Source organism: Labeo rohita, chromosome 13 (assembly GCF_022985175.1).
Source record: "Labeo rohita strain BAU-BD-2019 chromosome 13, IGBB_LRoh.1.0, whole genome shotgun sequence".
Taxonomy (NCBI): domain Eukaryota; kingdom Metazoa; phylum Chordata; class Actinopteri; order Cypriniformes; family Cyprinidae; genus Labeo; species Labeo rohita.
Window position 1 is genome coordinate 14576263 of NC_066881.1, and position 27687 is coordinate 14603949.

The 27687-nt window shown below is 36.8% G+C and overlaps 1 protein-coding gene and 2 non-coding genes across 4 annotated transcripts in view; 1 reads left to right on the forward strand and 2 right to left on the reverse strand.

The window, feature by feature from the left end:
• The window catches only part of atrnl1a (attractin-like 1a), a 318119-nt gene that overhangs the window by 55434 nt on the left and 234998 nt on the right, over positions 1 to 27687 (forward strand). For both annotated transcript variants that reach the window (XM_051126138.1, XM_051126139.1), the window contains exons 8-10: positions 2310 to 2565; positions 5216 to 5399; positions 11796 to 11950. In XM_051126138.1, the coding sequence (XP_050982095.1) occupies positions 2310 to 2565; positions 5216 to 5399; positions 11796 to 11950 (595 nt within the window). The remainder of the gene's footprint in view (positions 1 to 2309; positions 2566 to 5215; positions 5400 to 11795; positions 11951 to 27687) is intronic.
• On the reverse strand, positions 455 to 525 carry trnag-gcc (transfer RNA glycine (anticodon GCC)). The gene has a single exon. It is a non-coding gene; the product is annotated as a tRNA-Gly (tRNA).
• Positions 3383 to 3453, reverse strand: trnag-gcc (transfer RNA glycine (anticodon GCC)). The gene has a single exon. It is a non-coding gene; the product is annotated as a tRNA-Gly (tRNA).

A 27687-nucleotide genomic window follows, 5' to 3' on the forward strand; every position in this document is an offset into this window, starting at 1 on the left:
TTAATTGAATATACTAGCTTTCAAAAATGTGGGATCAGTAAGATTTAAGAAATTACTAATTTTATTAATCAAAGATGCATTAACTTGAACAAAAATTACAGTAAATACATTTATAATTATGTAAAATATTTCTATTTCAAACTTCTGAAATTAGAGTGATGCAGTATTTGAAGAGAAGCTTTCTTAAACTACAGATCTAGGTAGAAATTCAAGTGATGTAACAAGTCTGGAAAGCAATGAAAGGCAGAGACCACTTAACCCTGGGATCCTCTGTCTCTGTAACTTGGTCATGTGTAATTCATCACAGATGTTCTACAAGAGAGCAACTAACCACAGTTTTGAATCAGACCAGCATGCTACATTAGTTATACCACAATGTTAACTTGTAGTTTTAGTGTATTCATTATGGTTTTTTTTACTTTCTTAATTTGAAAGAGATGTTGAAAAACATTGTTGCATTGGCCGGGAATCGAACCCGGGCCTCCCGCGTGGCAGGCGAGAATTCTACCACTGAACCACCAATGCTCACATGACTCTCAAATTTGTTGACACATGGTCTTTCGTGGTTGCTCCTGTGATATTTTCCCATTTTATTTGTAATCATTCCTTTTCAATCCTACTTTTTTTTTAAGAAGTTTTAATTTTTGCATCCATCCTGCCCCTGCCGCCACTAGACAGAGATTTTAATTTCCTTCTATGTAAGCTCAATGAATGGAACATTACAATTCTGTGTGTAAGCATATGTGTCCAAATATTTTAACATTTAAATAAATTAAATACAAAAAGTACCGTGTAACTGCCAAGGGACATTAATATGCAAATCACTCGAAGTTTCTGAAGGATAGTATAGCACTGAAATATGGGGTAATGATGCGAAAAATTCAACTTTGCATCACAGAAATAAATTATATTTTAAAGTATATTAAAAATAATAATTAAAAAAACATAATTTTAAATATTTCACAATATTAGTGTTTTTTTCTGTATTTTTGATCAAATAAGTGCAGCCTTGAGGAGCATAAGATACTTATATAAAACATTAAGAATTTTACTGATCCCAGATTTTTGAACATAATTGTTAAATAAAATAATTGTTAAAAAAATTATATATATATTTATATTTGAATATATTTTTAAATGTAATTTATTCCTGTGATGCAAAAGCGATTTCTCCGTGTCACATGATCATCTAAAATATCTTATTATAAATAGCTCTGTGCTGCTTAATATTTTTGTAGAATATTTTGTCTTTGATAAATAAAATGTTAAAAAGAACAGCATTTAGAAGTTTGAAATAGAAATATTTTATATAATTAAAATTAGTATTTACTATATTTTTTTGTTCACGTTAATGTGTCTTTGGTTAATAAAAGCAGTAATTTCTGAAATCTTACTGCCCCAAAATTTTTGAAAGCTACTGTATCTTATTAATAAAAACACAAACACACACACACACACACACACACACACACACACATATATATATATGTGTGACCCTGGACCACAAAACCAGTCTTAAGTCGCTGGGGTATATTTGTAGCAATAGCCAAAAATGCATTATATAGGTCAAAATTATTGATTTTTCTTTTATGCCACATCATTAGGAAATTAAGTAAAAATCATGTTCCATGAAGATATTTTGTAAAATTCCTACTGTAAATATATCAAAATGTAATTTTTGATTAGTAATATGCATTAGTAAGAACTTCATTTGGACAACTTTAAAGGCGATTTTCTCAATATTTTGATTTTTTGCACCATCAGATTCCAGATGTTCATATAGCTGTATCTCGGCCAAATATTGTCCTTTCATAACAAACCATACATCAATGGAAAACTTGTTTATTCAGCTTTTAGATGATGTATAAATCTCAATTTTGAAAAATTGACCCTTATGACTGGTTTTGCGGTCCAGGGTCACGTACACATATATATATATAAACATATTTATCACCGTTGTAATTGGAGTTTAGGAAATTGGTCTATTTGACCTGGCATCGGCTCATAACATTTCTAAACTTTCTAAGCAACAGTAAAGAGACTAGTTTTCCATAGTTGTATGCTGAAGTTCGAGTCATGCTTTTGATACTCCAAGAGATGCAGCAGTGTCACTAGGCTTGAGTCTGTTCTCCATGGAGTCCTTTGTAGATGCAGTGTATTGATTGGCTGTTTACACAGGAGAATATGTGCTACTGTGATACTAGTAAATTGCTCTCCAACTTTTGCTCAGCCTGAGGTGGTGTAATACCACAAATGCTCGCACAAGAACTCATCATGTCATCTTAATTTCTTTGCTCTACCCTTTGCAGGATGATATCTACATGTTTGGTGGGAAGCTGGAGGCAGGCTCGGGAAACATAACAGATGAACTGTGGCTGTTTGATACACGTAGCCGGTCTTGGTCCGTAAGGACGTCAAACCCTGGGCTGCAGTTCCAACCCTTTGCCGTGGAGGGACATACTGCTCACATAGTGGACAACAGGAATGGAGAACCCATAATGGTGGTGCTTTTTGGCTATTCACCCATTTACAGCTACCTCAGCCATGTCCAGGAGTACAACATTCGTAAGTACAAATTTGTATCTCTGTGGTTTAAAATAGATTCAGAATTGCATTATTGAGAAAAATATTCCTGTCTGTAAACATTTCCTCTGACTGCCAGCAGATGGCAGTGTATTATAACGTTTAATTATCGCAGTGCTGTAGTGATGACATGGTGAGTTGACATGGCCAGACTCATTAAAGCAAAGGTTTTCGCTTTCTTTTCTTTTCAGTGGTATTTTCTATTCAGCTCGCTCCACTCTGTCACATACACACACCAACTCAAACGCACACTCATGCTTTAGGTCATTAAAAGATGGTGGTACCTGAACTGCACTGTCTGGGATTGAACAATGATTAATGTGTCTGAGCTCTGTTGAGACTCCACTTAAATCTTTCTTTCTTATGCTCTCGCCTTCCCTCTCTTGCTCTTTCTCCATTCGTACTCTCTAAATGAATACATGAGCTTATTAGAGCTGGTGAAAATGATGGCAGTCGCTCCCTACTACACATCTTTTTAAAACTGATGACATAAAGAACTTGGCGAAATTAGAGTGATGCAATATTTGAAGAGAAGCTTTCTTAAACTTTAGATGTAGATCTATAAGTCTGGAAAGCAATGAAAGGCAGAGACCGCTTAACCCTGGGATCCTCTGTCTCTGTAACACTTAGTCGTGTAATTCATCACAGATGTTCTACCAGAGAGCAACTAACCACAGTCTTAAAATCAGATTAGCATGCTACATTTAGTTACACCACAGTCTTAACTTCTGTTTAAAATTAGTTTTAATGTATTACATTTTTATTTCTTCACCTTGAAAGTCACGTTGAAAAACATTGTTGCATTGGCCGGGAATCGAACCCGGGCCTCCCGCGTGGCAGGCGAGAATTCTACCACTGAACCACCAATGCTCACATGACTCTCACGCTTTCTGACACGTGGTCTTTCGTGGTTGTTTAATCATTGTTTTTCACTCTTACAGACTTTTTTTTTTCAGACCCTAGATTTTAGATGGATTCACTTCATAGACCTTGTAAATGCCATGGCACATTAATATGCAAATCATTTAATTTTTTACCAAAATAAGAGAGATCATACATAATGTGTGTTACTTTTTATTTAGTACTGACCTGAAAAAGATATTTCAAATAAAAGACTTTTACATATAGTCCACAAGAGAAAATAATAGTTGGATTTACAAAAACAACCCTGTTTTAAAGATTGCAAATGCTTGGTTCTTAATACTGTGTTGTCACCTGAATGATCCACAGCTGTGTCTTTTTTTTTTTTCTTTGTTTAGTGATAGTTGTTCTCTTGTTTGTCCTGAAAATTTAAACTACTTGCTGTTCTTAAGAAAAATCCTTTTAGGTTCCACAAATTCTTTGGTTTTTCAGCATTTTTGTGTATTTAAACCCTTTCAAACAATGACTGTATGATTCTGAGATCCATCTTTTCACACTGAGGACAACTGAGGGACTCATATGCAACTATTACAGAAGGTTCAAACACTCACTGATGCTTTAGAAATACAATGCATTAAGAGCTGGGGGGTGAAAACTTTTGAACAGAATGAAGATTTTACATTTTTCTTATTTTGAGTAAATATCATATTTTTTTTAATTTAATACTGCCCTTTAGAAGCTACAAAAGATACGTACATGTTTCCCAGAGAAAAGTTAAATGTTACTCTGATCTTCAAATTCAAAAATTTTCATCCCCAGCTAAAATTATAAAACACTTACTCAAAATAAATCACTTACTAAAAAAAACAAAAAAATGAAATATTTTATTTGTTTAACTATTTGTATTGTATAACTGCATGCCATGTGATCATTAACCAATATCAGAGACCCATGAACATGCAAATGTGTTACTTACTAAATTATTTACTTTAAAATCTCAGGGTACTTCTAGTAAATATATTAGGTAAAAAGGGTTTCAGATGTCAAAAAAGTTTGGAAACGCCTACATTTACATAATAAATAAGGTGAATTTGTGCATTTTAATATGTTTGAAAAACAAAAGCCTTCCGGATACTTAGAGTGATAATACAAATCACTAGTTGATGCAGTGTTGAAAAACTTCTTACACCTGAAATGATTTTTGTAAGCCAGTAGTCAAATGCTGTGTAGCCACCTGACTAGTGACTGGTCTTTGTGTGAACGTCCACAAAACTGTAAAACTTTCTGAAGCGGTAGGGTATTTTAGGTAGGAACATTTATTAAGATGAAAAGCAGGAATTAGGGAGAATTAATAAATTCTGAATTATTTATTATTTATTTATTTATAGCTATTGTGTGAATAATATGTAATCGTGTGTCCAATAAAAAAGTAACTGTGGTCTAATTACAAATATTTAAAAATGTAACAGTCTGATTACAAATACTTAATTTTTGGAATCAAATTACGTAATCCAGATTACATGTACTCAGTTACTACCCAGCACTGTCTTGTTACTGTGAATGTACTGTGTTACTACCACTGTATGTTTTCAAAAGTGTTTACACTGACTTTTATGCTAATAACAATATGATTGAAAGAAAGATCTTTTACTTCTGTCTGTTTCTCATTTCTTTTATATAAGAAGTTTGCTTTCTCATTTTACCCTGCGTTATACTGTTGGCATATATTGCACCAATGAGTTTCTGAGAGGAAAGTCTAACTCTTTGCCAGGCACTAACTCCTGGTCAGTGGCAGAGACGAATGGGGCGCTGGTGCAAGGAGGATATGGCCACAGCAGCGTTTATGACAGTTCCTCACATTCCATATATGTCCACGGAGGATACAAAGCCCTCCCTGCCAACAAATACGGCCTAGTGGATCATTTGTACCGCTATCAGGTCCACACAAACACCTGGTGAGTATCCACACTGTGTACATGTACATGTCTTTAACTATGAAAAGTGTGTGTGCTTGCATGTGTATCATTGCGTGACTGTGACTAATCATTTCAGCCTATGCCCCCTTACAAAAAGAACAGATACTTTCATCCACACGTAAATCAAACCTATGCACATATGTGAGCAGGAATCACAACTTCGCTAAGCCGATAAGTGTGCTGACCAAGACTTTCCAACATGTGTGAAATATGACAGCATTTACAAATAAGCTAGTAGTGACACCATAAATGATGCCAGGTTACCGTTGCCAGGCTGAGTTCTTTGGAGGTTTAGTCCAAGAGGAACGATTCCAACTTGCCAGACAGGTGATTTTATTTATTTATTTTTAATAACCCTTCTGAAAAACAGCAAAAACTAGGATAGTTCAGTCAAAAATTAATGAATGAAAATTTTCACCCTTTGACCGAATTTCTTCTGCAGAACACAAAAGAAAATATTTTGATTATTTGAAATGTTGAAATGATTTGATTTGAAATGATTTTTGAATGTTGTAACCAAACCATTTTGGTTATCATTGATTTCTGTTGTATGGACAAAAAACAAGCAAAATTGGAAAAGTATTTGTGCAGCAAATGTTGGGCGCTGGCTGAAAGAAAAGGTAAATGGAAAATATAACATATTTTAAGGGGTAACTATACTATTCAAATTTTTCTTAAAACATGTTGGAGTTGAAGGTGTTAAAAAAGACTAAGAAAAGAGGTGATACTGTATATTAAAGTAAATCACTGAGAAGCATTTTTTTACATTATTTTTTCTCTTTTATGAATGTTCTTCTGTGTTACATGGAATTCTTTATATATATATATATATATATATATACATATATATATAGTTGCAAAATGCAACTTTTATGAGCAGATTCTTTTCAGAGGATTAAAAACATTTAGCGTAATCTGTGTAGACTGATTCTGGAAAGAGTGACTCTTTTTATGGAATCAAAAGCGTACAATACAACCCTATGTAGTCTGATTCATGTATTATGTATTATGTATTATATTACTATGTATTATATTTACATTAAAATGTAATTCAAAAAATGTACTATGTAATTAGGGTTAGGATTAGGGTTGTTTACATACACATTTGAATCAAAAGTTTCCATACACCTTGCAGAATCTGTAAAATGTTAACTATTTTACCAAAATAAGAGAGATCATACAAAACGCATGTTATTTTTTATTTAGTACTGACCTGAATAAGATATTGCACATAAAGGACATTTATATATAGTCCATAAGAGAAAATAATAGTTGAATTTATAAAAATGACCTTGTTCAAAAGTTGATTCTTAGTACTGCGTTGTTACCTGAATGTTCCACAGCTGCTTTTTTTGGTGTTGTTGTTTAGTGATAGTTGTTCATGAGTCCCTTGTTTGTCTTGAACAGTTAAACTGCCCACTATTCCTCAGAAAATTCCTTCAGGTCCCACAAATTCTTTGGTTTTTCAGCATTTTTGTGTATTTGGACCCTTTCCAACAATGACTGTATGATTCCGAGATCAATCTTTTCACACTGAGGACAACCGAGGGACTATTACAAAAGGTTCAACCGCTCACTGATGCTCCAGAAGAAAAAAGATGCATTAAGAGCCAGGGGTGAAAACTTTTGAACCGAATGAACACACATGTACCTGTGTCTTATTTTGCCTAAATATCATATTTTTTTCATTTGGTACTGCTCTTCAGAAGATACGGAAGATAGTTACATGTTTCCCAGAAGACAAAATAAGTTAAATTTAACCTGATCTTCAAATTCAAAAAAGTTTTCACCCCCTGACTCTTGATGCCTTTTTTTTTTTTTTTTTTTTTTTTTTTTTTTTGTTCTGGAGCATCAGTGAGTGTTTGAATCTTCTGTAATGGTAACATATGAGTCCCTCAATTGACCTCAGTGTGAAAAGATGGGTCTCAAAATCATACAGTCATTGGAAAGGGTTCAAATGCACAAAAATCCTGAAAAACTAAAGAACATTTCCATTGCTAAGACAAACAGGTATCCCCATTCACAATTCAATTGCCCATTCTCAAATCTGGTCCTGTCTGGTCACTCAAACAAATAGATTGTAGTCACTTTTGGTGCTACTGGTGGTACAGATAATACACTCTTTATCTTTTAACTCCTAAACTAACTTGGAAATGTTATGACATTTGTTATTATGAACTCAGTGTTTGGCCTACATTTGAACCCAGTGGTACCACCAGTGACTTTATAAATGCTAGGGAACACTTCTTGAAGCGCAGACAAAGCATAAAGTTGTGGTAGAAGTTAATTTGAGGTTTCTTTCTTGCATTCGTTCCTTTTCACACTCAAAGACGGTTTACTTAAAGTTGTCGGCTACACAAAGAAAGCTTTTGTATCCATTTCTCCTAGAACGTCACTGTCTTCTGTGCTCGCAGATGGAAGACATTAAAAAGAGACACTTGCCCAGTTTTTTTCCGTTTGCTTTTATATTTACTGTCTCTTTGCTTGGCCTAACAGTGAAACCTGTCTCTAAAAGCTCTCTTACCCTTAAACGCGAGAGAGGATCTCTCATTCGCGCACACACAGAAGACTGACTGTGCGTTCCTCACTCTCTGGCTTTTGATTGGCAAAGTAAGTGAAAGGAGCTGCACAATGCATCAAACAGCGCTTCGCTTACGGGGCTCGGGGTGTTTGACAGAGTGTAGAGAGGAGTGCTGAGTGGATGCAGAGTGACACAGAGTGCTTATTCTCACATACACAAACACAATGAGGTCGAAGCAGAGATGGCACATGAGATGGAAAGCGAAAGGGAGAAGCGCTGCAAGAATTTAGGAACCCATTGTGCCTTTTTAAAGTTAGAACTTTAGAAAAGAGTTTAAGAAAGTATTGTGTTTTGTGCATTTTTAGGGAAAATAGTAAAAAAAAAAAAAAATAATTATGAAAGAACAAGCTGGTTCTTTTTAGTAAATCAGAACCATACATCAATGCCTGTTTAGTCTGAATTTGTGCATTTTTGGGAAAAAATAAATAAACAAATTAATAGAATTGAAATATATGTGAATGAACGAGCTGGTTCTTTTAAGTGAATTAAAACCATACATCAAGGCCTGTTTAGTCTAATTTTGTGCATTTTTGGGAAACAATAAATACATAAACAAATTAATAGAATTGAAATATCTGTGAATGAACGAGCTGGTTCTTTTAAGTTAATCAAAACCATACATCAAGGTCTGTTTAGTCTGATGTTGTGCATTTTTAGGAAAAAACAAATACATAAAAATGAAATAAAATTAAAATATCTATGAATGAACAAGCTGGTTCTTTTTAGTGAGTCAAAACTCTGTTTAAGGTCTGTTTAGTCTGATTCACAAATGAAAAAGTTTTATGAGCCGATTGTTTTTAGATGATCAAAATCATTTAGTGTAATCTGTGTAGTCTGTCTCCAGAAAGAATGACTTTTTAGCGAAACAAAAACATACAGTACAGTGCAACCCTGTGCAGTCTGATTCATAGACAAATGACTTTTAAGAGCTGGTTCTTTTTAGTAAATCAAAAGCGCGGGTTACAGAGTTACAAAGCCGTGGCATATTCAGGATTTCACTGATCACGCGAAGAGTAGTTTTCGTTGTGAGCGCTTCGGGTGTAGAGCCTGGTTTGTATTTGTAGTGTCAGCACGAGCCAGGTGGTGACGGCAAAAAGGATGCGACTATTCTGGAAACGATGGCGGACGGAGGATTTGGTTTTCGAGTAGGGTAAAAGACCGCTTGTTAAACCAGAGAAGGTAAACATGTTGGTATTCTTGTGCAAAAAAAGTGTACTGTTTTGCCAGTTGGTCACGAATTGCGACATTTTTATTTTCCCAAATCCTCACCGTCTCACCCTTTAATTTCTTAGGTTTATTTTCTTGTCATTCACTTTTAATCCATGTTTTCGTATCTCTTAAATTGCGGGTGGGAAATAAAATATTTTGTGGGAATAAATTAACAATTCGTTAATACTACATATTAATTCGTTCCCTCATTTTACAAATTAATAAATTAATAAATCATAGGAACGAATTAAGAAATTGTAGCAATGAATTATGTCCTGTTCATGTCCCGCAAAGCACCCTCACAGTCACCCAGTTTAGTTCTACTTTTCTGTTTTCGTTTTGAAATGTTGTATTCAGATTGCAAAATCGAAAGTGAAAGCATCCGAAGTTCGGCTTATAACATAGCAAAAGTGAACTTAATTTACAAAATTCAGATCATAAATAATGCTAGTCTACTGAGGAAAAAGAAGGGATTGAATGTAAACCACTCATTACTATTTATTTAATCCTAACGAATAAGTTATTGTTAAAAACTAACTTTCCAAATAAAATTATATATATCGGTATCGGTATCGGCCAAAATGAGATGAAAAAATATCGGCATATCGGATATCGGCAAAAATCCAATATCGTGCATCTCTAAGTACAACCCATGTAGTCTGATTCAAGAATGGATGATTCTTAGGAGCCGTTCCTTTTTAGTGAATCAAAACTGTGCAGTATAGCCAATTTAGTCTGATTCACAAATATGCAACTTTTATGAGCAGATTCTTTTCAGAGGATTAAAAACATTTAGCGTAATCTGTATAGTCTGATTTTTCAAAAAACGGCTCTTTTTAGGAAATCAAAAATGTATAGTACAACCCAGTGCAGTCTTATTTTTTTTTTTTAGTAAATCAAAATCATATAGCAAGACCTGTTTGCAGGCCGGTAAACAACTTGTTTGTTTCTAGAGGATTACTGTAAAATAATCAGCGTTACAATTGTATGCTGACAAATATACTTTTTTAATGAATAAAAAACACATAGTATGACTGATTCAAGAAAATGTTTTGTCTGATTCAAGAACAGATGATTGGTAGGAGCCAGTTATTCTTAGTGAATCAAAATCATACAGTATAGCCCATTTAGTCTGATTCACAAATAAGCAAGTTTTATGATCTGGTTGTTTTTAGATGATCAAAAACATTTACCGTGATCTGTGTAGTCTGATTCTGTAAAGAATGACTTTTTTTAGTGAATCAAAAACATACGATCCAACCGTGTGCACTCTGAATTATAAACAAATGGCTCTTAAAGGGATCCAAGATATAGGTGACTTTGTTTCTTCAGTAGAACACAAACAAAGATTTTTAACTCAAACCGTTGCAGTCTGTCAGTCATATAATGGCAGTCAATGGCTACCAAATATTTGAGAGTAAAAAAAAAACATACACAAACAAAACCAAATTCAACTCTGCAACTCGTGACGATACGCTGATGTCCTAAGACACGAAACAATCGGTTTGTGCGAGAAACTGAACAGTATTTAAATAATTTTTTACCGCCATGTCCTACTGTCCTGAACACTTTCACAGCATGTGGAGTGTGACGTGTACGCACTCTGGCGTAGCGTTTACACTTTGTACAGAGATCGCTTACGGCACTTGTGAAAACTACGCCAGAGCGCGTACATATGTCATGCGTCAGATGTTGTGCATGCGCTCAGGACAGTAGGACATATCGGTGAATCAGGTAAAAAATGATAATATAAATACTGTTCAGTTTCTTACACAAACCGATCGTTTTGTGTCTAATGACATCAGTGTATTGTCACGAGTCGCAGGGTTTTGGTTTTGTTTGTGTATGGTTTTTTTTTTTACTCTTAAAGATTTGGTAGCCATTGACTGCCATTATATGACTGACAGACTCAACGGTTTGAGTTAAAAATCTTTGTTTGTGTTCTGCTGAAGAAACAGTCACCTACATCTTGGATGCCCTGGGGGTAAGCAGATAAACATCAAATTTTCATTTTTGGGTGAACTATCCCTTTAAGATCTGATTCTTTTCAGTAAACCAGAATCACACAGCAAGCCCTGCTTAGTCTAAATAATGAGTGAACATCTTCTGTGAGTGAACCATACAATATAGCCCATTTAGTCTGATTCATGAGTAAGCAACTTTTATGAGCAGGTTCTTTTAAGAGGATCATAAACATTCAGCACGACCATTGTAGTGTGATTCCTGAACCAGTGGTGCAGTGTAATCTGATTCCTAACTGAGTAGTTATTTTTAGTGAATTAAGAACATTTACTAAAATACTAAAGACTTAAGTCAATGTATAAACTGGCTGGTTCTTCATGTGACACAATGTGAGTTTTGCGAGTTTGTGACTGTGCTTGCTCAAGTGCTTATGCATACATGTGTGCGTTTCTGTGTGTGGGTAGATGTCTCTGTGGTGCCGTATTACTGATGGCGTCCGTCTGCGTATCTGACCTAGCCTGTGGAGAGCGACCTTCAGACCAACTGTTCCATCCCATAAGCTAAACACTCACGCGCTCACTGCATTACAATAGCCAATGAGATGTGTGTTTGCCTCTCCCCAGGTTTATTCTGAAGGAAAGCGGTCTGGCAAGATACCTCCATTCTGCTGTGCTGATCAGTGGAGTTCTGCTGGTGTTCGGGGGAAACACTCATAATGACACCTCGCTCAGTAACGGGGCCAAATGCTTCTCCTCCGACTTCCTGTCCTACAACATCGGTATGAACCACCTGTGACCTCTTTTTTCTGATTACACTAGCACTTCTTTAAAGGTGAAGTGTGGAATTGCAGTAATAGTGATTCTTCCCAAATTTCCAGTTGTGATCTTTGGAAGGATAATAGTAAATCTGTTGTTGGCACGTTTAATGAAGCTTTATAACATACACTACCACGACATGTTGAATTCATTTACCATATACACTCTAATTTATAACTCTTGAATATGAATGGATCCAGTGACGTACTGTGAGAAACAGAATGCATGCGCACTCAGCGGTACAGTTACTGTAAATTGTTTCGTTCAAGCTGCTGCAGTGTGATATTACTGACAGTTCATTATAGGAAGCTGATAAGCCAGTGGAGATCTACTGGAATGCACAGTTGAGTCATAATGGAATTTCTCAGAAGATTGCTGACATATGCAAGCGAGACATACAGGATGCAGTGACTGCATGTGTGGTGTCTGTAATCTGATCTTTGGTGGTATCCTCATGGAAGACCTCCCAGGGCAGAGCCTTTAAATAGTCCACATACCACCTCATCAGTGCTCTCACTTTTCACTTTTTGGAAGTGAGTGTCTGTGGCTCTGTTCCAAAACCTAGTGAACTTCCTATGTAGACAGAATTTTAAGGCATCATATGCTAAAGACATGAAACTAGTTCAAATGGTAGAATTTAGCTGCCCTCTAAGATTCCTACAAATCCTAAGGTCAATTCCAGAATGTACTGTGTCGGCCAGGAAAAAAAGGTAGCAAAAAGAACAAAATGTCACTTTTGCAGCACATGTTTTTTTTAAAGGAGAAGTCCACTTCCAAAACAAATATTCACATATAATATACTCACCCCCTTGTCATCCAAGATGTTCATGTCTTTCTTTTTGAGGAAAACATTTCTGCATTTTTCTCCATATAATAGACTGATATGATGCCCCGATTTTGAACTTCCAAAATGCAGTTGCAACCAAAATGCAAACAATCCCAAATGTAGTTGTAAACGATCCCAGCCAAGGAAGAAGGGTCTTTACCAACGAAACGATTGGTTATTTTCATTTTTAAAAATACAATTTAAATACTTAAACGCCCGTCTTGCCTTTCTCCCCATGAACTCCATGAAAGGGTATGTTGAAAAACTCCAACTGTATTTTCTCCCTTAACTTAAAAAATCATTTCAAAATCATCCTACATCGCTGCAGAAGTTCCGACCGTCTTTTCAACGTGAACATGCAAAGAAGATCAAACACCCCTAACAGAAAAGGTAAAACAGTGATGTAGGATGATTTTGAAGTTGAGGGAGAACATGAGATGGGAGTTTTTCGACACACCCTAACTGTCATGAACCGGAACAAAAACAGTCCAAGCAGAGTAAGACAAGACAAGCATTTGGCATTAAAAAGTATATATTACTGTATTCTTTTTATTAAAATAACTGATTGTTACGCTTGATAAAACTCTTTTCTCAGCTGGGATCGTTTACAACCGTATCTGGGATCATTTGAAGCCGCATTTAAACTGCATTTTGGAAGTTCAAAATCGGGGCACCGTATCAGTCCATTATATGGAGAAAAATGCTGAATTGTTTTTCTCAAAAAACATAATTTCTTTACTACTGAAGAAAGAAAGACATGAACATCTTGGATGACAAGGGAGTAAGTAAATTATTTGTAAATTGTTGTTCTGGAAGTGGAGTTCTCCTTTAAGCCTAAATGCCAGCCTAGGTTCATTAGAAAAATGTTCCTCTATCTACATCTACAAAACTAACCTATGCATACAAATGTATGCTGCAACACTGCAGCTTACAGCTGAAACACTAGTGGTAGTACAACACAGAAAACTTTAATTCCTTTCATACACATTTTAATTGCACGGGCAGGTTATTGATTTTTTTTAAAGACGTCATTTAAAGGTTCCTTGCACATTACTATGTTATGATCTTTAAACACTTTTACCATAGAGTGTGATTTGAAAGCTAATACATTTTTATGTTTGCTTTTCTGATGTAGTAAACTTGCTCAGTAGCTCACCTGGTATGGCATTACATTTGCAATGGAAAGCACTCAGGTACGCTTGAAACGCGAGTCACAATAAAAAAAATATATGACTTGAAGCAAGCTGAAATGCTTCAGCAAATGTGTTTTGGTGTCATGTTTGCTTTTGCTAACATAATTTAACTTTTAGTGACACTCACTAGATATAATTTTTAAACTGCTGTACAGTAACAACCAATGTATTAAAATGTTGCCAAATTCAAATTAATTTGTTTCAGATAAAACTGAACATTCTTTTAGCGCCACTCACTGGACATTTCACTTTGAAAGTGTTGCAAAATGTGCAAGAACCAACGTAATATCATTTTGCAGAAATGTTACCATTTTTCTAATAAGCCTGTGTGCCTAAATGCTAAACGACAAATGTGACTGTGGACCATATAAGGGTCATAAGGGTCCATTTTTTTCTAATTGAGATTTATACATCATCTGAAAGCTGAATAAGTAAGCTTTTCATTTATGTATGGTTGTTAGGATAGGACAATTATTGGCTAAGATACAACTATTTATAAATCTGATATCTGAGGGTGCAAGATTATGCAAGATTATTGCTACACAAGTACACAAAAAGTGTGCCAATCAATATTTTCTACCCACCCCTACTTTTTAAAGTATCACACTGTTAGCTTAGCAACATATTTAATCCAAAATCAGTTGAAATCCGTTGTAAGCCAATTCTTGTACTGTGTTTCTGCATTTGTAGAACGTTCCAAAACAGTAACTTCTCAGTTATACTTCTATAGTATCAACGAATGTCCAGTGTCTCCGCTATTTCTCTCCAGAAGATACAAGCAATAAAAATGTGTTCTTACTCTTTAAAACTAGACTTGCGGGTATCTCATAACCCCCTCACTGAAGTGCTCTTCAATTCAGGCATATATAGTTGTTGGCGTCTCTAGTAGTTTGATGTTGTTATTGTTCCATCTCTGTAGTTTCATTAGTGTTGCCACCTTGTGGACCAACTAATTAGCAGAAAAAATATTCAAGGTGCATTTTCAAGCTGAGAGTATCAGAAAAATCAGCCTGTGCACATACCAAGCTAATGCGTGAAAACCAAAGTATACTTCGGGCTTCAGAAAGCAGCTGTCTATGTAGGCTGCAAGGCGTCTCGCTACGTTTTGGAGCAGAGCTTGTGAGTGTGTGTTGCTGCAGTCATGCAGATCATTTGTAAATCTGTAAGCACACACGCAGCTGAGGAGCTGTTAACGTAGGTTTACAGATATCCTCAGCATGACCTTTCTCAAGGCAAGACCTCTGTGATGGATTGCTTCTGAAACCTTTGACCTGTGTGGTATAATGTCTGGCCATAGGCATCTGGTTGAGGGTATCTGGTGGTGCACATTGATTTCTTCACTCACTGGGTGGTGCTGTGTCCCAGAGCTTCTTAAAAAAAAGTCGAAATGATTTTTGCTTGTAGACTTCAAGTTCACTAAACTTTCTTCTGCAGAGTCAGGCACTGTAAACGATGACAACGCTTTAAATAATCATTTATAATAGGCTGATATGGAGAACAAAGTGTGCCGGCATGTTTTACATTGCACTTATCTTGAAATATTAAACACCAATTAACATACACAACTTATTTCCTGCAAGCCAATGATGAATTTTACGACTGCTGTTTGATATTTTCTGTGGCTTACATTGTCCCAGTGGAGCGCGATGCACACGCTATAGGTTTACTATGGCCTTTGGCAACTTTGGCTAATGTGGGTTTTCAATGGTGGACTTTTACGAGGAATATCAGTGAATGATTTAAAGTGTTCCTACCAGTGCTGACAGTAATATTTAGCCATCATTAAATCCTCATAAAAAGCACCGAATGCCAGCAGGCCAGATGGTGTCTGTTATTTTATGAATATCTTTTACAGTACCTTAGACAAGGAGGTTTTGGAGCTAAGGGAGGGTGAGAGAAAGAATGAGAGGAAGTAAGAGATGGTACTCATTCTAAGCAAATTCCTCCCACAGTGTTTCATACTTCAGTAACAGTAGACTGGCAACTATCACTTCCACCTGGCGCCTGCAGTATTTTTACGCAGTATTTTGCAGCTCAAGGAAAGGCACCTGCTTGTGGACTCTTTGTTTTTTTTGGTTCTGTTCTGGTCTTAGGGAGTGGTCGTTTTTGGCTTGAGTCTGGGTTGGCTCTGTGTGCTCAAGCCACTTTGTCTGATTGCACAAGCTTGCTTGGACAGCCTTGACTGGCTTTACACATACTGGTCTGTCCACATATCCATCACTAACACTAAAGCACTGGCTTAAAATCTGCTTCACTCACTTAATTCATTAAAGTAGCAAATTAGGCCATTTTCTAATCACCAGCAGGCTTTCTGGAAATGCTCCTGGAATTGCTCATAACTGTTGGGCTTCTGTTCTTCCCGCTGAGGATACATAGGAAAGCCTTTCTAACCTGCTGCAGTGAAGTGATGAACAAACTCTTTTCTTGACTTTATTCTACATAAAATGCTGTTTATATTTAAATTACTGTTTATTGGAATGATTATGTTCGCATTGAGTGCAGTGATTATGCTCTATTAGAATCGCACTACTTTGCAAACCTACTTTTCACTGCAGCTGGTATTTTTCTAAATTTTTTACGTTTGAAATAACTTAGACAACCTGTGGAAACCAATTACCTTGAACTTTGCAAACAAAGTAGTTTGTCACATGTGTGTCATAGCTTTCTTCAACTTTGCATTGGTAATGTATGTGTTTTAGTTGACCATAAAGCTGAGAATCTGCTAAAGATGCAGATGAGATTGGATCTTCTGCAGTAAATAGGTGCCATCAGAATGAGAGTCAAAACAGATATTTCTTGAATGGTCTGATGAAGTAGATTTTCATTTTTGTGTGAATTATTTCTTTAAGCATTAAGTCGATTTCATTAATTAAGATAAGATTAATGTTAAGATTTAAGAACTCAACAGAGACACAGAACTCAACAAAACTTTCTTTTGAAGTCTACTTGTTTATATATTACTAGAAAAATAAGAGAAACTAATTTCCTCAATTTTCCCATGTCAGTGTAAGACCTGTAACCGGTGGGGCAACACTAAGCCATTTATTTGTTGCATAAAATGTATTTGTTCCATAAAATGTAGGGGAAAAAAACATAAATAAATAAGAACTTATTACTTTTGAAGTGTGTTGTCAAAACAAAAACTTTTAAAAAGAGTAAAACTGTAATAAAAGAGTGCATATGATGCCAACCCAGGAAATTAAATTATAAGTCTTCTGTCCCTTAGGCTAAAAAGAAGCAGTTTAGTCATCTTTAAATTTAAGATTTGGCTGGCCACACCATAAAAATATCACTGATCAGGTATACAGTGGTATGTGAAAGTTTGGGAACCCCTGCAGAATCTGTGAAAATGTGAATAATTTTAATAAAATAAGAGAGATCATGCAAAATGCATGTTATTTATTTTATTTAGTACTTTCCTGAGTAAGACATTTGACATGAAAGATGTTTCATGACTGCCCTTCGAAAGCAAAAGAAGATACTTACATGTTTCCTGGAAGACAAATTAAGTACAATTTACCTTGATCTTCAAATTCAAAACATTGTCACCCCCTGCTCTTAATGCATCGTGTTTCCTTCTGGAGCATCAATGAATGTTTGAACCTTTTTAACAGTTTGAGTTTAAGTCCCTGAGAAACAGTGCCCTGTTAAATTGTTCAGAACAAACAAGGGACTCATAAACAACCATCACAAAACAAAACAAAAAAAAAAAACTGTTGTAGATCATGCAGATAACCACACACAGTATTAAGAGCCAATGGTTCCAAAACATTTGAAGGGAGTTATTTTAATAATTTCAGCTATTTTTTGGTCTTGTTGACTATATGTAAACATCTTTTATGTAAAATATCTTACTCAGGACAGTACTAAGTAAAAAATAACATGCATTTTATATGATCTCTCTCCTATTTTCTTTAAATTATTCACATTTTCACAGATTCTGCAAGTGGTTCCCAAACTTTCACATTCCTCTGTAAATCCAATCTTTAATTCCCGTGCTATATCCAAATTTAACAGGATTCATGTCGACAAAAGCAACAGATATGCACTAGATTTTATTCATCATTGGCTAATTTCAAAATCAAAGACCACAACAGTAGAGAGAGCGCCATCAGCACTGGATTGAATTGATTGGATCTAAGCTTAAGCTAGTCTACTTTTAATGAAGATGATTGCGTGGTGAGCAATTGTAACTTAGTTTGAGAATCATTTTTTGAGTATCAACTTAGTTTGAGTGGGAGCACTGTCATATGTGGCTATGACATGTCCTGTAGCCTATAACATGCTCTCATCCTTTTATTATTTTAAAATTTTGGGAGGTGTAAAATTGACATATGTGGTTTCAACCACCAGATGCATTTACACTTGTCCAGCTTCATCAGTGTTTTCCCTTCCATTATATTAGGATGGCGGCCCGCCCCCACAACGGCAGCCGCTGCCGCCCTTTAAGGTCATGTAAACTTTATTTTCTATACAGCGCCAGATCACAACAGACGTCATTTAAGGTTACCTTTCCTATAGAACAGGTCTATACCTTGTTCTTTTATTTTAAAAAAATTAAATAGGCTTATGTTATTTATCTTATTTACACAACGGCATGTCATTTCTGTCTCTAACGTCACGTGGTCACGCGTCTACAATTTCTCCTCCGCTAAAACGCGGACAGGATCGCGGAGTCCATTCATAAAAACGGAATTCACTCTATAACGCGGAATGCTACAGAATTCGTCAATTTTTGGTTTAATAAATCAAAAGTAGGTCTCTTACTTAATTCGAATCGCGATATGGACTAGTGTCTGTGAATATTAAAATGCAACAAGATGGTTTAAATATGAATCCTCCATGTTCCGCTTGGCTCTGTATGAATGAATGGTGGAGACGTGGCTTTGTTTACTACACAAATAATAAAGCACACATTATATGACGACATAAACGCATGAACTTAATCTCCAGAACTGCTGTGACAGTCACTTCATGTAAATTTTACCGTAGTAAAACCATAAATCATACCGTAGTGTATACACACAAAAACTAACAGGCAACCTGTCAAAGTAAAAGTACAGTTTAACATGTAACAGAAATGTATTAGTCTTGTATTACTTTTGTACAGTATAATGTAGGTGTTTAAATAAATACAATTAAATGCAGAAATTATAATAATAATAGAAATAACAGAAAAACTGAGTTTGTTTGGCAACAAATAAAAAGGTTTAATTTTCATTTCATTAATAATAAATAAATATTATTTATTAAAAATAAATAAACTCCTCCCAAAATAGTAAAATAATAAACGTGAGATCATGTTATCGGCTATGTGACATGTTACAGTCAGATATGACAGTGCTAATCCAACACGGATCACCGCAGATGAGTAGCGAATGCGCTTCAGCAAACCGATGCACAAACTGCCGCAAATGATACTGAAAGTAAGCTGCAGATGCTCAACACACAATCAAACTCACATCAAAAGTAGTAAGACTAACTTATCTTTCCAGTGCTGATGGCGCTCTTTCACCTGTTGGGGGTTTTGATCTTGAAATTAGCTGATGATGAATAAAATGAGGCTCATATCTGTTGCTTTCATTGACGCGAACTCCATTAAATTTGCATATGGGTTGGGAATTGAAGATCGGATATACATCAGTTTTTGTGGGAACACATTTATTTGGCCAGGTGTAAATGGAACAGTTTTTAAAAATCAGATTGATATCAGATCAGAGAAAACTTGTGAAGTGACCAGGTGTAAACAGGCCCACTGTGATCATGTGAAATGCAAGAGATAAAAAGTTAAAAACATCATCTTCTCTTCTGTTTTTTTACTGTTATTTCTCTTGCTTTGAACCCAGTGGCGACTTTGTGAAAGCCATACCATCTTAGGACTTTTTGTTTGTCAGCATTAATCAAGTCATATTCTGACATCCTCATTAATATATGAGACCGAAATGTTGTCACATTATTTCTTGTGTTATTGTCTAAAATGTTTTGTCTGTGTCATTTTTCAGGCTGACTTTGTCACATATCCAAAATAACTTTTCATGTTGGCAACAACTCTATTTGCATATTATCCTAAACAGTGTTAAGTGAAGATTAATGCTTGCCAAATCATAGTATGTGGGATGTAGTACAAGATTTTGACTCTTTTTCTATTTCATTTTTTTTTTTTTTTTTCCTAGATGCATAACATGCAAACAAAAACAGTATGTGATAAGATTGTTAATACCCACTTGTATTCAGTGTTAGAAATGTTACTTTGGAAATGTAATAGGTTACAGATGATAATAAGTGTGTAACTATTTGTTACTTTGTTAAAGTAATGTAACTGATTACATTTGATTACTTTTTGATTGCATTTCTAAATATCTAACGAATGTTTTCAACTGTTAATCATTTTGAAACATTTAAAGCAGGCAGGGTTCACCCAAGTTTAGTTCACCCAAAAATGAAAATTAGCCCATTATTTACTCACCCTCCAGGCATTTTTAGGTTTAAATGACTTCCTTCTTTCAGACGAATCCAATCGGAGTTATATTAAATATTATCCTGACACTTCCAAGCTTTACACTTTTAAAAATAAAGGTGTTTCACGATGCCATAGAAGAACCTTTTTGTTTAAATGGTTCCACGAAGAACCTTTTTAACGTCTGAAGAACCTTTCTGCTTCACAAAAGGTTCTTTGTGATGAAAGAAGGTTCTTCAGATTATAAAAAAGGTACGAAAGAGATTGTTCTTTAAAGAACCTTTGACTGAATGGTTCTTTGTGGAACCAAAAATGGTTCTTCTGTGGCATTGCTGTGAATAACCTTTTAAGCACCTTTAAAACATTAAAAGTGTAGAATGGCATAGACGGGTGTTTCTCTTCATAAGTCCAAAACAAGTCCAATAAAGTGCATCCATCCATAAAAAAAAAGTGCCCCACACGGCTCTGGTGGGTGAATAAAGGCCTGCTGTAGCGAATCGATGCATTTTTGTAACAAAAAAATCCATATTTAAAACGTAAGAATCACTTTAATCTAGCTTGCGCCAACTGGTCATACACAGAAACAACTCTGGGCGGATGATGTAGGATGTTGGCGTTGCGCCGGTGAGTCCCACACAAACCAACATTTGTTTACAGGAGCAAAGGATGCAAAGTTTCCTTACTTTAGGAAAACCAGTCTCCTCTTGGTTTATATCGAAATCTTCCAACATTCTGCTTTACAAATCGTTGTTTTGTGCTTTAATTCGCAACCATTGTTTTGTTTTGGTCTCTCCCCTGCACATTCGCGTTCGTCACTTCCGAGTGGCGCATTCGCCTAGAGCTGCTTTCGTGTACGACCAGCAGGCGCAAGCTAGATTAAAGTGATACTTACGTTTTAAATATGGATATTTTTCTTACAAAAATGTATCGATTTGCTACAGAAAGCCTTTATTCACCCCCCGGAGTCGTGTGAGGCACTTTTTATTATGGATGGATGCGCTTTATTGGACTTGTTTTGGACTGATGAAGAGAAACACCCGTCTATGCCATTCTAAAGCTTGGAAGTGCCAGGATAATTTTTAATATAACTCTGGTTGGATTTGTCTGAAAGAAGGAAGTCTTATACAACTAGGATGCCTGAAGGGTGAGTAAGTAATGGGCTATGTTTGATTTTTGGGTGAACTATCCCTTTAACCTTACAGTAGTACTTGATACAGATTACTGTCAGACTTTCAAATTACTCCATCACTTAAATTAAGATGATAATAATTTAATAATTTAATTTTAAAGCACAGACACTACAAAATCAGGGTTTAACACCTCTTTTTACTTTGTGATCATTCTGAGGTTAAATACAGATTTAAAATCATAAGATATAGTTATAATACTGTTTTTGAAATCAAATCATTGCATAGCTGTGACAGGAAATACTGGCATCTAACAATGAACTTGGAAAAAGAACAGTTCATGTTAAAAAATAAACTATACGTAAACCCAAATAGAAAATAAACTGGTTATCAAATATTCTGTGTCCTAAACTCCTAAACGTTGGTGTCTTAAATTTTAAAGCAGTCAGTGCAGTTTGGGAAAGAAATCAGTTAACTATGTATGTGTGTGAAAATATTTGAAAATATGTAACCCCCTTTGTAGTTGTTAACATTTTCAAGTAACTAATGTAATTACCCATTTTTCTCAGTAACTGTAATAGATTTATTGTGTAATTAAATTATGTAATTCCATACATGCAACTAGTTACTCCCTAAGACTGCTTTGGAGCACACTGTGTAACTACAATACATACACTGCCATTACCAGTGACATGCTTTGGTATACTTTTATATTTTTAGTCTGTAGAATGCGAATTGGGCCTTAATCTCCTCTCGTTTCATTTCTATTAATGAGCTTCTTAATGTTATTAATTCCCACCTGTGGCAAGTTCCCTGTCCTGTCCTCAGCCCTCACCTCTTTTGCTCAAGAGTAAACTCCATCCCTCCATTAATTTCTCATTCTTTCTTTTTAATTTTACTCTGACTGAACTTTTGAGGAAAGAGGCATTATTACCTCTTTCTATGCAGTTTTTCTCGCAATGAGGGACTGAATTCACGATGACACAGAAAGCAGTTTTCATTTGCGTACCCTCTTGCTATGTCTTCCCCCACACCCGTACTTCTAATTAGATTCAGGGAAAATGAACCCTAATTAAAATTGTAGCGCTCTGGCTGAGAGGCGTTGTGAAGCTGTGTTTTTTTTTTTTTTCTTTCTTTCTTTTTTTTGCTGCACAGACCTTTTGTTTTAATACAACCAACAGACTAGGTAGCAGATTGCCTCGGCACAAAAACATATTTTATTAAGCTTGCAATTAAAATGGGTTTGATTTCCTTCCTGCTGCATCTCCTGTTCTCTACCTCTTCTCTATCTGCTTCTGTCATCCAGTGTTTCTTCGCTCTGTTTCTTTGTCTCCTGTACATTAGCGATGGGAGTTGAGCCAATATCCTGTGAGGAAATGAAATCTAGGCAGAGCCAACGATGACTATCAGGAGCGGTTTTACCATTTGAGAAAATATGAGTGTCACCTTTAGATCTGTAGAAATTTGACCAGATTTATTGAAGTACTGAATTATTCCAGCCAGAAAACTGTGGTTGAACTGTGAAGGACAAAGACAGTGGCTTTGTATGAAAGCTTAGGAAGACCTATGAGGCAACTTCTCTTACAGAAAGTTTTAACAGATAAACAGGACAATGAAGGTTGTTTGAAGACATTTTAAAGTGACATCAGTTGTAGCTTAAAGGGAATATGGTGGCATTTCAATTAAATTTACACTCTAACAGTGATTCACACCTTTATGTGTTGTTCACAAGCAGCTTCCACAGGAATTTATGGGCTGCATGATGTCAAGGTGTATGATACGGTTAAATGCCATCATATTACAACTGATTATTCCACATATGCCAAACGATGAGAAAAAAAGCCCAGTTATAATGAATGAACTCTTCCTGACATTCCAGGACAATGTTTTCTTTATCGAATCATGTCCATTCATGTCATGTCCAGTGTCTATTAACTTCTGCTGTAAAACCTTTATGTCACAGGAGGTCAGGTAGCTAAATCCTCTTTGTGTGGCCATTTGGTCTGTTTTCTGAGGTGAAATTTTGTGTGTAAGCTTGTGTGGTCTTAGTTAAGCAGCAGCTCAATCAGTACTGCACTCAAGAGAGTTGTTTGCAACCTGGCCACACTTTCTCAGCTCCCTGTTTGCCGGAGAACACAGGGGTAAATGCCAAATTTACATAGTAATGCTGTGGCGATGGCTTTTGAAACTCCTTGTAAGGACATTTAGAATGTTACAGAAGATTTCTCTTTCAAATAAATCAAATGAGGCCTGGAAAAATATATCATGGTTTCCAAATAAGTATTAAGCAGCACATCTGTTTTCAATATTAATAATAAAAAATGTTACAGACATGTACAGTGTTTTTGATCAAATAAATGGTGCTTTAGTGAGCATAGGCTTTTTTGAAAAACATTTAAAATGTTACAGACACCACATTTTGTGGTGTAGATACATTACCAGTCAAAAGTTTTTGAACAGGAATATTTTTAATGTTTTTTTAAAGAAGTCTCTTCTGCTCACCAAACCTGCATTTATTTCAGTACAGCAAAACAGTAACATTTTGAAATATTTTGTACTGTTTAAAATAACAGTTCCCCTTCAGTCGTTTCACTACGACGTTACATATGGGAACTCGCTTGAGAGTCCAATCATCTCCAAGCCTTATTCAAAAGGCCAATGAACATTCATGAACATTGGCGAGTGGTATTTGCATGCCGAGCCACTCCCCCGTATATACGGGTATATAAGAAGGCGGCGTGCAACCACTCATTCAGACTTTTGCTTTTGGAGCCTCGTCTTCTGAGCTATTTAAAACAGAAAAAAAAAGAAAAAGAGTTCCTGAGTTCACACTCTCTCTGCTGCAGGAAATACTGGCATCTAACAATGAACTTGGAAAAAGAACAGTTCATGTTAAAAAATAAACTATACGTAAACCCAAATAGAAAATAAACTGGTTATCAAATATTCTGTGTCCTAAACTCCTAAACGTTGGTGTCTTAAATTTTAAAGCAGTCAGTGCAGTTTGGGAAAGAAATCAGTTAACTATGTATGTGTGTGAAAATATTTGAAAATATGTAACCCCTTTGTAGTTGTTAACATTTTCAAGTAACTAATGTAATTACCCATTTTTCTCAGTAACTGTAATAGATTTATTGTGTAATTAAATTATGTAATTCCATACATGCAACTAGTTACTCCCTAAGACTGCTTTGGAGCACACTGTGTAACTACAATACATACACTGCCATTACCAGTGACATGCTTTGGTATACTTTTATATTTTTAGTCTGTAGAATGCGAATTGGGCCTTAATCTCCTCTCGTTTCATTTCTATTAATGAGCTTCTTAATGTTATTAATTCCCACCTGTGGCAAGTTCCCTGTCCTGTCCTCAGCCCTCACCTCTTTTGCTCAAGAGTAAACTCCATCCCTCCATTAATTTCTCATTCTTTCTTTTTAATTTTACTCTGACTGAACTTTTGAGGAAAGAGGCATTATTACCTCTTTCTATGCAGTTTTTCTCGCAATGAGGGACTGAATTCACGATGACACAGAAAGCAGTTTTCATTTGCGTACCCTCTTGCTATGTCTCCCCCACACCCGTACTTCTAATTAGATTCAGGGAAAATGAACCCTAATTAAAATTGTAGCGCTCTGGCTGAGAGGCGTTGTGAAGCTGTGTTTTTTTTTTTTTTCTTTCTTTCTTTTTTTTGCTGCACAGACCTTTTGTTTTAATACAACCAACAGACTAGGTAGCAGATTGCCTCGGCACAAAAACATATTTTATTAAGCTTGCAATTAAAATGGGTTTGATTTCCTTCCTGCTGCATCTCCTGTTCTCTACCTCTTCTCTATCTGCTTCTGTCATCCAGTGTTTCTTCGCTCTGTTTCTTTGTCTCCTGTACATTAGCGATGGGAGTTGAGCCAATATCCTGTGAGGAAATGAAATCTAGGCAGAGCCAACGATGACTATCAGGAGCGGTTTTACCATTTGAGAAAATATGAGTGTCACCTTTAGATCTGTAGAAATTTGACCAGATTTATTGAAGTACTGAATTATTCCAGCCAGAAAACTGTGGTTGAACTGTGAAGGACAAAGACAGTGGCTTTGTATGAAAGCTTAGGAAGACCTATGAGGCAACTTCTCTTACAGAAAGTTTTAACAGATAAACAGGACAATGAAGGTTGTTTGAAGACATTTTAAAGTGACATCAGTTGTAGCTTAAAGGGAATATGGTGGCATTTCAATTAAATTTACACTCTAACAGTGATTCACACCTTTATGTGTTGTTCACAAGCAGCTTCCACAGGAATTTATGGGCTGCATGATGTCAAGGTGTATGATACGGTTAAATGCCATCATATTACAACTGATTATTCCACATATGCCAAACGATGAGAAAAAAAGCCCAGTTATAATGAATGAACTCTTCCTGACATTCCAGGACAATGTTTTCTTTATCGAATCATGTCCATTCATGTCATGTCCAGTGTCTATTAACTTCTGCTGTAAAACCTTTATGTCACAGGAGGTCAGGTAGCTAAATCCTCTTTGTGTGGCCATTTGGTCTGTTTTCTGAGGTGAAATTTTGTGTGTAAGCTTGTGTGGTCTTAGTTAAGCAGCAGCTCAATCAGTACTGCACTCAAGAGAGTTGTTTGCAACCTGGCCACACTTTCTCAGCTCCCTGTTTGCCGGAGAACACAGGGGTAAATGCCAAATTTACATAGTAATGCTGTGGCGATGGCTTTTGAAACTCCTTGTAAGGACATTTAGAATGTTACAGAAGATTTCTCTTTCAAATAAATCAAATGAGGCCTGGAAAAATATATCATGGTTTCCTTCAGTCGTTTCACTACGACGTTACATATGGGAACTCGCTTGAGAGTCCAATCATCTCCAAGCCTTATTCAAAAGGCCAATGAACATTCATGAACATTGGCGAGTGGTATTTGCATGCCGAGCCACTCCCCCGTATATACGGGTATATAAGAAGGCGGCGTGCAACCACTCATTCAGACTTTTGCTTTTGGAGCCTCGTCTTCTGAGCTATTTAAAACAGAAAAAAAAGAAAAAGAGTTCCTGAGTTCACACTCTCTCTGCTGGCGTGCTGCCGAGCTACTAAAAGAGCTTCATCTAAAAGAGCGTTCGGCAGCCGCCAGCCTAATCCTGCGGGCTGCCGTTTTCACGGCATCAACGCCTCCCGCACTCCAGCGAGCGCCCCGTCTGAGTGCACGGTTGTGCCGCGGTTTCTCCCTGGGCGGACCGGGATTTCAAAAGAGTGAATTTCTCGCGGCTGTCGAGGACATCTTCCCGGTATGTCTCTCCGGCCGTGCGCTTCCGGGTGCGGTAGTTTCCTCGCCTCTTTGGACGGACGTGATCGCTGTCTCACGTGCCTGGGCCGAGAGCACGCTGAGGCAGCGTTCACGGATGGTACGTGCGTTCATTGCGAATGTATGTCCATGGCTGTGTTAAAGTCCCGCCGCTCATTCATGAGTAGGCACCCCTTGTTGTCTTCCCGCGGTAAATCGTTGAGCCGTCAAGGTTTTTCGGCTGCCACGGCGAGGCACTTGGGGGACATTCAGGTGACTATGCAGAATGTTCCGTCGGCCCCCAAAGCCCCGCGGACTTCTGCGTCACCGCGCAGTCCCGTTGAGCTGCTAAAGCAGTATACCTCCCCGTACAGCGGGCTGGGTATCTCCTTTTGCGCTCCCCAGGAGATCGAGATGTCTGCTGCAGCATCAGAGGGAGAGTCTGACGATGAGGCTGACGACTCAGCGGGTCGGTACCCCTCTGCGGTTGCCGCCCCGTCTGAGACAGATGCTGAACTGTCGGCTATGCTCCTCCGAGCCGCCAAGGAGATCGGTCTGGACGTGCCCAAAACAGCTCCGGCCGATCCCTCTAGGCTGGATGATTGGTTTCTGGGGAGGGCTCCCGCGGCACCGCCGCGCTCTCCCCCAGTGCCTTTCTTCCCGGAGGTGCATGAGGAGCTGGTGAGGACTTGGCGAGCCCCGCACTCTTCTCGTCCACGTCCCAGCTCCTCTCCCCTCGCCTCTCTCGACGGCGGTGCAGCCCGGGGTTATGAGGCGGTCCCTCAGGTCGAGCGCGCTGTCGCGGT